Raw genomic sequence first — 14,637 nt, forward strand, 5'->3', positions numbered from 1 at the left:
ACAACAAAGAAAAAATGTTACGTCCCAATGTAAGTCACTCTTTTTTCCTTTATCTCTTTCACCCCCTTTACTCCTACGCTCACGGTACGCTTCAGGTGTCCACCCAGAGCGAGACAGTACCCACGCCCTTCCTCTAAACCACCTCTGCTTCCACGTGATCACCAAAATTCTATCAATGGAAAATTCAATTCAAGCCGGCCGTCTTGCTTTTACACCCTGTTGCACTCGCTCGCCTGCACTTAAGTACTGAACCAAGATTTGACTTAGCTGTGGGTTTTAACCGGCATCATAGGTGGAGAGAATGTTAACCTCGTTCGTATGAAATAAAAAAACTAAGGCTTCTGCACAATAGGACTGCAGCGCTGTATAGAGGCCGAAGTGGTAGTCAATTCATGTGACTTGCTCGTCTGCCTTCTTACAGGAGCATTTTGTACTCGCCCGAAGGCCTTCCTTTTCCTGGTCTTGAAGATTTGGTCAGACAAACACCCATCGACAAAACAGCGTTCAGAGAACATCTGGCCCTGCTCATGGAGAGCATAATCCAGGCCACGGAACTAATGATAGAGTATCCTTTCTGAACGAGGCGCCTTCAAATCCTTCACTGTGAATAAAGGAGGTTTTCATGAATCACCAGCCATACTCTAAATTTGTGTCGAAACTGCTGCTTTAGTACTGTTAATAAAAACTGAATTACGCGAAAAAAATTGCCGCTTGCCGTACGTTTCTCGAGTCGTCTTGTTGCATTTCACGTGCAATGCGCAGCCCCGCATGGCTCTGATAGAAGTCTTTAACGCCACGATCTCTATACCCGGCGTCCCAGCTAAATGCAACCAAGTTTTTCAAAAATAGCGGAGTGAAACCAATCGAGTAATGCTAAATGTCGTGTGGCCTGGTCTCCATTATCTGTTTTTTTTTCGTCCTGCAAAGTTGGTTTCAGTAAAGAAAAATATCTCATCTTTGCGCTTCTATTTTACAGTCATCCATGCCTTCTTCGTCTTGTGAGCGTCATCAGCATCACGGCTAACGAGTGGAGCCCCTAGAAGTCTGTCGTGGATAGCAAATTGCAGGTCTATTGCAAAATACACTTTCCCTATCTGGGATCCGCCTTGTCGCTTGTTCGTTGACAGAACGCGCATAATCTGTAGCCGTGAGATTTCCCATAGAAAGATACGATACGTTTACAGTGTCACTGAAATGTAACCATGCAGACATAAGCTTAGAGCTCGGAATCGCCTCATTCGATTGCTCATAAACAAACCGGTCATGCGCCACGTCGGAGGTCGGTTCCAGATAGCCGTTTTTTGAACCAATAGCTTTGATACAGAAGAGATGCCGCCTTGAAATCTTCACACAGATATCAGTCGTCCGATATTAGAACAGGAAGACTGACAGCCTCACGACATTACAGACGCGATGTGGGGTCACTGCGTCGAAGCGCTCACGGTTGCCACCCTTGTCTGGCTAGCTGCGTCGCGTACTCCGCTGCCTGGGTCGTGACTTCCGCTATTTTCTTTTGTAGCTTCTTGTTGAATTTCTGTTTCTTCCATCTTTTGGTGAGACCGCGTCTTGCCTCCCATAGCCTGAGTAGCCGCTTGTCTACCTCCGGTGCTTGCTCGGTTCTGTCTACCTCTTGGGTATACATCTCTTGTATCTGAGCTGCTGGCTCCACTCCCCTATCGAGGTGATTTCGCCCTTCAGCTGTCGCCAGTGTTGCCTAAAGGCGTCCCAATCCGTGAGACGGGCTGTGCCGATCTTTCTCTTGACGTTGTCTGCTACCGTGTTGATTCTTATAATGTGGTGGTCGCTGCCTAGATTTTCCAGCAGGTTCTCCCATTCGACTTGTTTCGCTCCTTTGACAAAGGTTAGGTCCGGACACGCGTCTGGACTAACGCTGTTGCCTTGCCTAGTCGGTTGGTACTCGTCTGTTAGGAGCTCGCAACTTATGCTATCCGCCGCGGTGCATATGTTCCGCCCCTTCTTTCCGTCTTTCGGGTAGCCCCAGCTCGGGCTTTTAGCATTAAAATCTCCTGCTATAATTAGGGTGTTCCTCCCGGCCACCGGCCAGCCTGCTCGCCCCAGCGAATAGCTTAATAAAGTCTTTTTTTGCCTAGGGGGGCTGTAGAGATTTACTATGAAGGTGCTTCTGGCTCTTCTTTTCTTCTTGGGAATTACTTCGTTTATTACGTGCTCTATCTGTATGTCCTCGATTTCATCATGCGATATGGTTACTATTTTGTTGCTGATGAGGGTCCCGGTGCGCCCGCTCTCTTGGCACTTATACCCACTTAGCGTGGGTGTGCTATTGGTTTCCTGAAGCATGATTATATCCGGTGGTTTGTTTTTCGTGTAAATGAATTGCTGCAGGAGTCCCTGCTTGCACCGGAAGCCCCTGCAGTTCCACTGCCATATCTCTAGTTGGTTTTGTCCAGCGGCGGCGGAACACCTGTGGCTCGGTGCTACTACTGGCGCATGCGCAGTAGTGACTAGGGAGCGATGGAGAGAGAGAGAGAAATATCCGCGGCGAGGCGCCCGTTGTGGCGTCATCTGCCTCCTCGGAGCACCTCCACGGCAAAATCGCAAATTCGCGGCCGTTAAAGGTTTCGCTTTAATATTTGTCACTGTATATAAACCTGGGTGCCTCAGATTTGTCGGAAATGTTCGCCTTCAAACGCCATGCAATGCCGCGGTATAACTTCGCTCCCGCGACAGACGTGACTCCAAAGTTTGGTGGCAAAACCCGGCGTTCCCCGAGCAGGCTCAACTAGATACTGCAGAACCTGCTATTAAGCGACTGTGTTTAGAAATCAGAAGCATGACAAGTGAGCCCGACCGCGGCGGCTGCGTTTTTATGGAGGAAAAACGCTAAGGCGCCCGTGTGCTGTGCGATGTCAGTGCACGTTAAAGATCCCCAGGTGGTCGAAATTATTCCGGAGCCCTCCACTACGGCGCCTCTCTCTTCCTTTCTTCTTTCACTCCCTCCTTTATCCCTTCCCTTACGACGCGGTTCAGGTGTCCAACGAGATATGAGACAGATACTGCGCCATTTCCTTTCCCCCAAAAACCAATTATTATTATATTAAGTGAGCCCTGCACTATCGAGCCATAGCAGGTTATGCAAGGCAGCTACGAATACTGTACATGCGCGTGCGCAGTCACTTAGCTGGATGCACATTTTCAGTCGCACCTTTCTGGCAGCAGCGTAACGCCTGCGCCCTTTAACTCGAGGGCTGTTCGTTCAAGAAGAGCTCGATTGTGAGCAGAGGTTCAGCTTCTTAACGCCATGGCTCTGCCGCTTCCAATGGAGCGTGGACCTTTGTGTACGATAGGGAGTTCGCAACAGTCGGTAGAATTCTTTTTTACACTTTGCTACAATCAAGCTTAAAGAAATTTCCCAAACCGCCACAACACAGCGATCGCCGAAAGATCGTGCTCCTAATTTGGCCCCAATAGTCTATCTAGACTTATTTTTTCCCGCGCAAGATGCAATGAAATATGATGACGGTGTCTGGGTCTGCACCATCTTGTTACAGCTGCGCCCCTAGGTGCAGGTCCTGTCTTTTTGTCAAGCTTCCGTGGAAGCTTCGCTGTCAAAACTCCAGGAAAAACCGCTATTGACACTAACAATCCTGCGCACTGCTGTACCTCTATGCTGTCTTATAGAACGCAGGAAGATGTACTGGGTTCATATTAGCGTTACGGAGGGTTTCTCCTGTTTCCATTAGAATCTTGACGCACGCGTGTAGTGAAATCGCATTGCTTAGATATTTGCACGAGCCTTTTAGTTTCAGCAGAATTTCAGTTGAAGCTGCTTCTGCCTTTTTTTTAACTTTCAGGTTCTTTCGAGCGGGCTCCTTTCATTGACGACCTCATTAATCATGCATTCTAGGCAACCTTATACACGCTCCTGAAAAGACGTAACCGATTGAACTTCCAAGTACTTCATCTGAAATGTTGCTGATTTCAGTCAATTCCAGCCGCCCAAAAGTAACTGAGCATTTACAAAAGTCTGTAATCGAACACTATGTTATTTGTTATTTTTCTTTCCACTTTCATTGGCATAAGACATACGATATAGAATGAGCCTGTGCGCCTTCCTTGATCTGTTGTGTACTGCAATTCACACGCTGTTAATTTTCCACAGCAGTATATATATATATATATATATATATATATATATATATATATATATATATATATATATATATATATATATATATATATATATATATATATATATATATATATATATATATATATATATATATATATATATATCCCTCAACCATAGTCATTTCCTGGCTTGCCTGTGCGATGTCAGTGCACGTTAAAAATCCACAGTTGGTCAAAATTATTCCGGAGTCCCCCACTACGACACCTATTTCTGCTTTCTCCTCCCCTGCTTTCACTCCCACCTTCCTCCCTTCCCTCACGTCATGGTCCAGGTGCACACCGAGAAGTGAGACAATTACTGCGCCATTTCCTTCTCTCGATAGCCTGTGCGCACTTAACTGAGCCTTCAGTCTGCGGTTATTTTTAGGTTTCTTACACTTTGTATCGTAGCTGTATAGCCCAACACAGAAGTACCTGCGTACAGGTTCGGACATAAGTATACCGAGCGCGCTCTTCCGTTCTATTTGCGATAATTTTTTTTCTATTCGACATGAAGGAACAGTATTTGTCTATATGAAAGCGAACTAGCGTCTACTACCATCCTGGAGATAATAAAGCTGTCAGTTTCGGTTAGGCAGCGAGCTAAAAATGTTTGAAGGAAAAAGCGTGCTCCGTTTAGTTTCGTCTGCACCTTTTAAGAGAATTTTATTTTTCCGAAAATATGCACAGTGCTAAAGGACTCTTTACACAAGTGGTCTGGTTTCCAACGGCATCACAATGAGCCATCATTGTACAGGTATCACATATATGCAAATGACATTTCAGTGAACCATTCGTGGTTTCTACACGAGCTGGCTTAAAGCAGCTTCATTATGCGCTTAAGTGGAATACAAGGAAGGAAAAAATGAGCAACACTCGCCAAACTTCCTAATACGGAAGGATGGGCGCGGACACACCTATATCACTAACAACAATGAACCCTGTTGGCCAGCGGAGGAGGAAGGCCTCCTCACCCAACACGACGAGTTCTTCATTCAAGTGTTTCAGCGTCAAATTACTAAGGCGGTACAGTAAAGGGAACATTTCTTTCTGCGGGCGACCCCGCAAGACAGCGAGTCCCCTCCTTTTCCACAATACATAAGCACCCACACACATTATTAATTCAACATAGAAATCGCGACTGCGACTCTGCCACCGCATGCGCACCTGGAGCATGCGCCCTACCAAGCGCCAGAAATTACGCGCGACTGGGCATTAAAAAACGGCATGGTTCAGAGTTTCAGTTCGACCGCATTGCGGACATGAGGCGGAGGGCGCCACGCCCCACGCCGCAAGGCGGTCAGCTGTGGGTAACGCTTCCCATTCGCGAGGCCAGGTAAAATTGTATTCTTCAGCGGGGAGAGACGCAAATATTCTTTGTTTGCGCTTTTTTCGCACTTTTCCTGCGCTGGTCTACATTCAGGGTGCGAAAAGCAACATATATTCGCAACTTTCACTCGCGGACAATTCTTTCAAATCACAATCAGGAAGTGTACCTTCAAGAAAATGTGAGGATTTCACGACATATGTACTGAAAGCTGGAGACTTTTCAGCCGCAGGGCCTTTCCAATTTGATAACTCAAAGAAGCGACGTGATGTTCCCATCAAATATGCGGTGAGTGCTCTTCCTCGGTACGCTGTGTCGGAGATAAGGTCCCACATGGCCCTTAAGGCCAATACACGACACATAACTTCAAGATAAGGGATGCTGAAGCCACCCATGTCGGTGGGCAGGCGGACAAAAACTCTTGCAACGCTCTCTGCGTGTCTACCCCAGAAGAAAGATCCACACGCTGTGGCCAGCCTCTCGAGGACGCGGCGAGGAGGACGCGCTATTTTTGCGACGTAGAATAAGGAAGCTATTATGCTTGTTCTGATAAGGTAAGCTCGTTCAGAGAAAGGTAGGTCTAAGGATTTTGCGACTTCGATACGCTGATCAGCCTTGCTTTTTATTTCATTCCAGGTGGCTCGGGCTACTTCACCGGAGGCGAGGAACGTGACACCAAGGACTTTTACGGCACCTACCCATTGGAAACCATCGGAAAATTGGTCATTAAATGATCCAAAGCGTAATGCCTGGCTTTTAGCAGGATTGAGACCTGCACCTGACAGGCAACTGTAAGTGTGAAAGAGCCTCAGAAATGCTCTATAGCTGTCAATGTTTCTAATAAACAGAGAAATATCATCAGCATAAGCTGTTACTTTAACCTCGCACAAGCCAGGGAGAGGAAAGCCCCGTATCAACTTGCAACTTTGAATTTGTTGCAACAGCATTTCTATGCAAAGGATGAAAAGAATTGATGACAGTGGGCAGCCCTGGCGTATTCCACGGCTCACTGGAATGGGGTCGGTTATCTGATCGTTGACTGCGAGGCTTGCTGCTAAGTCGGTGCACAACAATCTCAAGACGTCTATCAGACGCCTTAGGAAGCCAAAGCAGTCTAGAACTGTGAAAAGGTAGTCACGCCCAACGCTGTCAAAGGATTTTGCTTGATCTAGAGAAACAAAAGCTCTCGAAACCTGCGTGCGCGTAGCAAAAGTGAACAAATCGCGGGTTAAACCTAGTGACGAAAAAATTGTGCGTCCGGGCACACAACACGTCTGAGCAATGCTTATTATGTCAGGAAGAGATGACGTTATGCCATGTGCTAATACAGCAGCTAGTATTTTATAATCGGAGTTCAGAAGGGAGATAGGCCTCCATGCTTATGGGTCGGACGGCACACCACTACTCTTTAGAAGGAGTACTATACGACTCTCGCGAAAAGATTCCGGCCGAAAACCGTCGACAAGAAAGTCATTGAGCATAGACAGAAGATGCGCATGTATCTCCGTGAAGAAAGTTTTGTAAAAAAACAAGTGATAGCCCGTCTGGACCGGCTGCAGCGGAGGCGTTCATCCTGGAAAACCAGGCGAAGCTCTTCCAGCGTGACTGGATTACATAGGCTGTCGCGGCGCTCTTCAGGTGTGCAGGCTATGCCTGAGCAAAATTCACGAACAGCTGCATTTAGATCGATTACACATGGGCTGTTAGTGGTAAAGAGGCGTGTAAAATGTTCACTAAAGACAGCCTTGACGTCCTCAGCGCTATCTGACTGTTCACCATAAGGAAGTTAGACAAACGGGATGGTTGCTCGACTCTCTACGGAACCGTAGCGAACGCTGCGAAGTAAAGCGGGGTCCGCGGCTGGTCTACCACAAATATAAGTTTGCGTCGAAATTCGGGAGCTGAGGCGCAGCAGGAGTTCATACCGCGCTTGTAGCTGATTGAGGTAGTCCGGCATTGTAAAAGTGAGGGGCGCACTACGCTGCACAATGCGTGCCCATCGAAGGGTGTGGTTAATTTGTGCAGTTAAACGTAACTTTCTATCTCTGCCAGCTTTGGTCATCTTGTCACGCCAACTAGCTTTTAAATCGTCCCAGCTGCGTCGTTGTCCGGGATGGCTGCACGTTTCCGCAAGAGCTTCGCGTAGGGTGGCCACACTTTCGGGGTCATGCACCAGTGTCATGTTCATTTTTCAAAAATTCCTGGATGGGGCGGGCTGACGAAAGTGCAGCCTCACAGATACTGGAAAGTGGTCGGTTATGCGCGGAACATCTGGCGGGAAAGCCAGGACATCGCAACTAGTGACATGAGTAGCGAGAATTGGCGGAAAGTAGAAACGATCGAGCCTGCTCATGTTCGAGCCCCGTTGCCATGTGGCAGCAAACTCATTACCATGTAGTCCGACCCATGGGCCTATAAGGTTAAAGTTACGGATGAGCTGTTTTAAAGCTCGCACACCATGGTATACAGCCAGCCTTCTCTGCGACCACTTACATCCCTGTAGGAATCCTCGACGCAGTTAAAATCCCCTACTATAAGAGTTGGATAACTATCTAGCATGAAAGAATCGAGAGAATAAAAAAACTCACATGTAAAAGAACGTTGGGCTGGAGCGTACACTACAAGCGCTCTCACTCGCCTTCAATGAAGGTTAAAATCCACGGCTAGGGTGCGACCATCAAAGCCGTACGTGCAGTGGGCACCGCGGCGGAAATGTGGCTTGAGAAAGACAACTCCAACGCCAGACATAAAAGAGTCCATAAGTGTAAAAAAGGCATCAACACAAAAGCGCGAACAAAAGGACTGAACATCATAGGGGGAACTAAAGTTCCATTCTTGTAGGAAAAGAATATCCGCGTCGTGTGCTCTGGCGAAGCCCACTATCTCCCTCTGCTTATCCAGGTTTCTAAAGCCCCGAGTATTCAGAGAGAGAAAGTGGACAGCCTCCATTGTAAGAATAGCACACGCGAATATTCTCGATACATGGAAAAAAAGGAAGAACAAAACTAAAGCCATAAAGGGATCTTGTGGGGCTTACTGGTGTTAGGCGAGCTGTCGCTGTCGGTCGTCTCGGGGTGTGCTCGTTTCATGGTTTTACGGTCGCAGTCCATGGCATCGTCACCCGCGGGTGAACCAACGAGGGGATCGACTGGATGTTTCGAGTCCATTTTCCGTGAGTCGGTTAAAAGCCTGCTCATGCGCACTTTCTGTACGACACTACCCGGCATGTCATGCCTGCCGGTCGGGGTGTCGCGTCCTGTTGCACGGGTGCCACGTCCAGCCGACTGGCGACGTGGCTCGGTGAAGTCCTGATTGCTGTCACCGCTGGAGCAGGTGCTGGCCTCACTTGTCGGCGAAGTTGCAGCGGCCAGCTGTGGAGTGCTCCCGCCTGTGCCCTCTCCGCTAGACTCGTCTGGCGTGGTTGACCGGAGTGCAGGGGATTTGTCTTGTGGTTCATCGGTGTCCGTGGTTGGGGGTGCATCTCCCTCACCTATCTTTTCATCGATAACCAAATCTTCAGGGCCGGAAGCTTGATCTGAATCGCTCCCGGTGTTGTCGCCTGGTGCATCTGTAGCAGGGGTGGATACGACCTGCACTTCAGCAGCCGCGGCTGCCGCGAAAGATCGTGGTCGTACACAGTCGACAGTGGCGTGGGCCCCGGCGCACCTTCGGCATGGCTCTTCACACCTCTCGGTGGCGTGCCCGAAAATGCCGCACCTAGAGCAGCGGGGGTTGTGGCAATCTCGTCCGATGTGGCCGGCAAAGCGGCATCTTGAACACAACTTTTGCACACCGCGGTAGTCACACATAACAGTGTGACCTTGGACCGAGATGAAGTTTTGGATCAGGGTTTTCATTTCGATCTTCGCCACTCTTATGCCTGTGCCGATTCCAGGCCGGCCCTTGAAAACAGGCTGATGGACTTGCTGTACGTTACCGTACTCTGATAAGGCTGCCGCGACTGAAGCGTCAGCCACCCATAAAGGTACTCTAAAGACTGAGACGTGAACAATCTCAGGTCCAACACTTACTACAGGTACCAAATCTCCGTTAAGAAGAATGGCTCTCCTGTTCTTGATCTTTGACGCTGCGCTGTCCGAACAAGCCGCAACGCCAAACTACTACTCTCATGTGCTGTAGGGACTTGACCCCTGCGGGGCCGGTAACAACTTCCAAGGCATCGATGATGTCAACAGTGCTACCTTCAGGCACACTGAGGAAGAAGCAGTGCGCCTTGGGCGGCGGTTCAGCAAACGCCATCGCGTGGCAGGGCGGAGCCCTGGCTCCCACGGCACGAGGCTGTGGTGCCCGGGCGGTTGAAACCTGCGCGGAACTCCTGGACGATGCGACGGGCGGAATCCAGGGTCCGCCTTGAAGCTGAAGATCGTGGCACAAACGGACAGAGTAACGGCACTTTGTACGATACTTCGTATGATACTTTCTACGGCACTTTGTCTGCACCTGTGTGTTATAAATCGCTAATCTTGACATTGAGTTCATGAAACACTGCTACTGGGATGCCATCCTTTTAAACTCGCCTATATTTGGTGGATGTGCGTAAAGTTCAAACTTAAATCTTGCCGCTATGTAGAATAGAGTAGCAGCACGTGTTTCATAATCACTTCATATTGTTCCTTCCCTGTAAAGTCTTAGTCTCATTTCTTTTTATTCCTCCTCTGAAAAAAATTAATGTGGATTAGCTCAGCTAATCCAGGATATACAAACCGAAAGATGTCGGCGTTCAGTGCGTTCATTGGCGTTGGCGTTGACAATGTTCTAGACGGCGATGGCTTTGAGGAAAGGAAAGGAGAATAACTGGCTCCCTGTATATGCCGACGCCTCATTCATTCTTTGATACGTGTGGTGGTGTTGAGAGAGAGAGAGACGTGACCTGAATGCATCAGCGCTGACAGCATTGTGGCTGACATGCGGCACTGCAGCAATAGCTAGGCCGCAGCGTTCATTTGGTGATCAATCTCTCGCGATCAACCATTAACTATATGCCGCTTCCCAAGGTGGAGGGGAGCGCTTGCTGCCATCCAGTGAGCGGAACGAAATCAAAGCAGGTTTTTGCAGTTGGACACCAATGCCACGTACATGAAAGCGAGATTGAGATTTCCACTCACTCATGGAGCCGGTTGTGCGTCTTTCCTCTCGTGAAAATAAACGTCCTTTGCAAAATTGTCATCGCCAATGAACTCTATGAACGCCGTCGGCTCACTTGTTTTGTTCGGTGTCTGAGAAAAGGAAATGGCACAGTAACGTACCGTCTCACATATCTCAGTGGACACCCGAACCGCCCCGTAAAGGAACGGATAAAGGAGGGAGGGAAAGAAGAAAGAGAAAACTGAAAAGTGAAAGTTAGATTTTGAGGAAAGGCGCGGCGCTGCGCAGCGGCGGAACACCTGTGGCTCGGTGCTACTATTGGCGCATGCGCAGTAGCGACTAGGGAGCGGGAGAGAGAGAAATATCCGCGGCGATTCCATTCCATTCCAAAAACTTTTATTTCCATCAGAAATGGAGACCCCCTACTCCCTACCCCTGGCGCGCAGGCCTAGGGGCAGGGGCCGGGGCCTCCGCGACTAGATGCAGGCAAAGAGTTGCTGTCTCTTCGCGGCGTCCACCGCCAGATGGATGGCTTTCCTCTGCATGGCGGGGTCCGCGCTTTGCAGAAGGGTCTCCAGGCTTGTCTACTATTTATTCCTTCATTGACCCCTGTGGAGTGTGTGCATTGCCATATTATGTGGTCGAGGGTCCCCCTCTCCCCGCATTCCTTACATTTATCATCTATGTCTTCGTCTTTCAGGACGTGTGATGCCCATAGCGGATTTATGTAATTTCCTGCTTGTAATCTGCGCCAAGTTGTTGCCTCTCTGTTTTCGAGCTCTTTGTCCGGTGGAGGGACAGTTCTTCGCTGTAATTTGTAGTTTTCTATAAGGCGCCCGTGTGCTGTGCGATGTCAGTGCACGTTAAAGATCCCCAGGTGGTCGAAATTATTCCGGAGCCCTCCACTACGGCACCTCTCTCTTCCTTTCTTCTTTCACTCCCTCCTTTACCCTTCCCTTACGGCGCGGTTCAGGTGTCCAACGATATATGAGACAGATACTGCGCCATTTCCTTTCCCCCCCAAAACCAATTATTATTATTATATTATCTCTGTGTATGTCTGTAGTTTCTCGTCAAGCTCCTTGCAATCGGGCGGCTCTGCTCTTGCCCGGAGGTAGAGATCTCGGGCTAAGAGGTGCGCCGCCTCGTTGCCTGGAACTGACGCGTGAGCTGGTGCCCATATGAGGCTAATTTTCCTATCAATTTTCCTTCCAACTAGTATTCGCACCGCTACTGGTGCTACTCTGCCCCTTCCGTAATTGTAGATGGCTGTTTTGCTGTCGCTTATTATGTAACTTGCCTTGGTGCCTACGCAAGCAAGCGCTATTGCTACTTCTTCCGCTACCTCTGGATTGCGGCTGCGTATTGTTGCTGCCGAGATTGCTTTACCTTGGCCATCTTCTACTGAGGCTACTGCTGCTCCCAGTTTGCCGCTCGCCGCATCTGTGTATGCCACTGTCTCGCTGTTTACTTCGCTGAAGCGTTTGACTAGTGCTTCAGCTCTTTTTTCCCTCCTTTCCTTATTGAAGGTGGGATGCATGTTCTTGGGAAGCGGGTCAATCCTCAGCTGTTCCCTCATTTTTCTTGGAATATCCTGTTTCTTTTGCATGGCTCTATCCGTCTGCAGTCCCACCATGCTTAGAATGGCCCTGCCTGTGTACGTTTGGCTGAGTCTTTCCTGCTGGGCGGTCCTTACTGCTTCGGCTATTTCTTTCCATGTATTATGGATTCCCATTGCTAGGAGTCTTTCGGTGGAGGTGCTTATGGGTATTCCGAGTGCTCGTTTGTAGCATCTCCTGATTATTGAGTCCACTTTATCTCTTTCTGAGGCCCGGATGTTTAGATATGGTGTAGCGTAGCTGAGTCGGCTGATGACGTACGCTTGTACCAGCTTAACTAGGTTCCTTTCCTTTAGCCCTCTTCCCTTGAGGGCTATTCTTCTGAATATCCCAGTCATCTGTGCTGCGTAGCCTTCCAGTTTCTTTATGGTTTCGTCGTTGTATCCGTTACTTTGAATGAAAAGACCTAATATTCTTATTTTGTCTACTTTGGGTACTGGTTTGTTTTCGACCATGATGCTGAGATCGCTGTCTTTTTTCAGCCTTAATGATTTGGGCTTGTACATTAAGAGTTCTGATTTTTCTGGTGAGCAGGCAAGCCCCCTAGCTGCTACGTACTCTACCACTGTATCCGCGGCGAGGCGCTCGTTGTGACGTCATGTGCCTCCTCGGAGTACCGCCACGGCGAAATCGCAAGTTCGCGGCCAGTAAAGCTTTCGTTTTAAAAAATTGGAGGACGCTTAAGCTTCGGCTTTCAGAGCAGGACGCGACAGCGTGTTGCAGCGTTGCCAAGGAATCCATGGAACGCCATTGTCCGTTCGGCGCGACGCTTTGCCCGGACAATTTAAAGGAAGGAAACAAAATCTTGGTGGTGGCTGAGTGGTTAGGGCGCTCGGCTACTGACCCGAAGTTCCCGGGTTCGAACCCGACCGCTGCGGCTGCGTTTCGATGGACGCGAAACGCTAAGGTGCCCTTGTGCTGTGCGATGTCAGAGCACGTTAAAGATCCCCTGGTGGTCGAAATTATTCCGGAGCCCTCCGCTACATCTCTTCCTTTCTTCTTTCACTCCCTCCTTTATCCCTTCCCTTACGGCGCTGTTCAGGTGTCCGCCGAGATATGAGGCAGATACTGCGCCATTTCCTTTCCCTAACAACCAACAACCAATTATAAAAAAAAGGGAGGTGGTGGTGGTAGTGGTTTTATTAAAAATATTAGTAAAAAGGGAGGAAAAGATTTTTGCTAGCCCCGGCATCTGCCATCGATACTGAAGCACCTGAGCTGGGGCAGCGGAAATAAAGGACAGCTGGCAGAATGTAGAAATGAAATGAAAGAGGTGAGGGGACAGGAAGAGAGGATAGGGGGAGAAGTAATATGTACAAACTATTTTAACAAGAACAGGAGCCGCATTAGGATCCCCTTTCCCAAAAAACATGCACACAGAACCAGACATGAAAAAAGACAACAAAGATCTCGGAAGCGCTGGAACGCATGTACGACCCATGACTGCGATTGAATTGTGCAGGTGCCGCCCTTTGTCCAATTCCTCAATGACCTGGGCCGTCTTGCTAGCCCTGTCGATCGCTTTGTCATGGTAGCGAACGCAGTGTAGCTTGTCAAAACAGCGCGCCAGCTCAACGTCACTCAGCGAAATGCGGCAGCCGAAATATTAGGAAGAGTGGTGGTTGCCAGAGCTAGCGCGCACATCTTCGCGGGCCGCCAATTCCCGCGAGGGGAGAGGCACTTCAATTTCCTTGGTTGTCCAGTCCGCGGGCCGAGAGCACGCCTCTCAATTTGGTGACGCATGAACACTTGATGCGCGGGCCGCGGGCAAACGGTTCGTCGTGTGAATAGGCCTTTACGGCGCGGTTCGGGTGTCGGTCGATATGTGAGAGTTACTGCGCCATTTCCTTTACCCAAAAACCAATTTTGCCGGAGTTCCCGTGTTCGAACCCGACCGCGGCGGCTGCGTTTTTATGGAGGGAAAACGCTAAGGCGCCCGTGTGCTGTGCGATGTCAGTGCATGTTAAAGATCCCCATGTGGTCGAAATTATTCCGGAGCCCTCCACTACGGCACCTTTCTTCCTTTCTTCTTTCACTCCCACCTTTATCCCTTCCCTTACGACGCGGTTCAGGTGTCCAACGATGTATGAGACAGATACTGCGCCATTTACTTTCCCTAAAAAACAATTATTATTATTTTTTTTTCACCCGAACCACGCCGTAAGGCAAGAGGTCTCCTCAATTTGGCTGCACTTTCTGAACCAGTTCAGGAAGTGCAGCACTCTCGCACTCGATTTGACAGTGCAGCTAGTGCCACCTGCACTTCGGCACTCGATTTGGCCTCGTGCTGCACGAGTTCTGCACTGCTGCACTAGCCTCCGGGCGAGTTCTCTCGTGCAAGTAGTGCAAGGTGCTTGGCGCGCTCCGTAGCAGACGGCTCCGCGGCCTTGCTTGCTTTGGTGAGCAGCGTTGAGGCCATGGTTGAGACGGCCCCGT

General features: G+C 49.3%; 1 protein-coding gene and 1 pseudogene across 1 annotated transcript in view; one reads left to right on the top strand and one right to left on the bottom strand.

Moving 5' to 3' along the window:
- The window catches only part of LOC144114572 (glutamate carboxypeptidase 2-like), a 51,096-nt gene extending 50,479 nt beyond the window's left edge, over positions 1 to 617 (top strand). Inside the window, exon 17 of the mRNA XM_077648409.1 lies at positions 422 to 617. Within this exon, the coding sequence (XP_077504535.1) occupies positions 422 to 578 (157 nt within the window). The 3' untranslated portion in view covers positions 579 to 617. The remainder of the gene's footprint in view (positions 1 to 421) is intronic.
- Positions 618 to 8,481: 7,864 nt separating this feature from the next.
- On the bottom strand, positions 8,482 to 9,736 carry LOC144114580 (uncharacterized; annotated as a pseudogene).
- Positions 9,737 to 14,637: the final 4,901 nt, after the last annotated feature.

The sequence above is a fragment of the Amblyomma americanum genome, chromosome 1 (genome assembly GCF_052857255.1).
Source record: "Amblyomma americanum isolate KBUSLIRL-KWMA chromosome 1, ASM5285725v1, whole genome shotgun sequence".
Taxonomy (NCBI): Eukaryota; Metazoa; Arthropoda; class Arachnida; order Ixodida; family Ixodidae; genus Amblyomma; species Amblyomma americanum.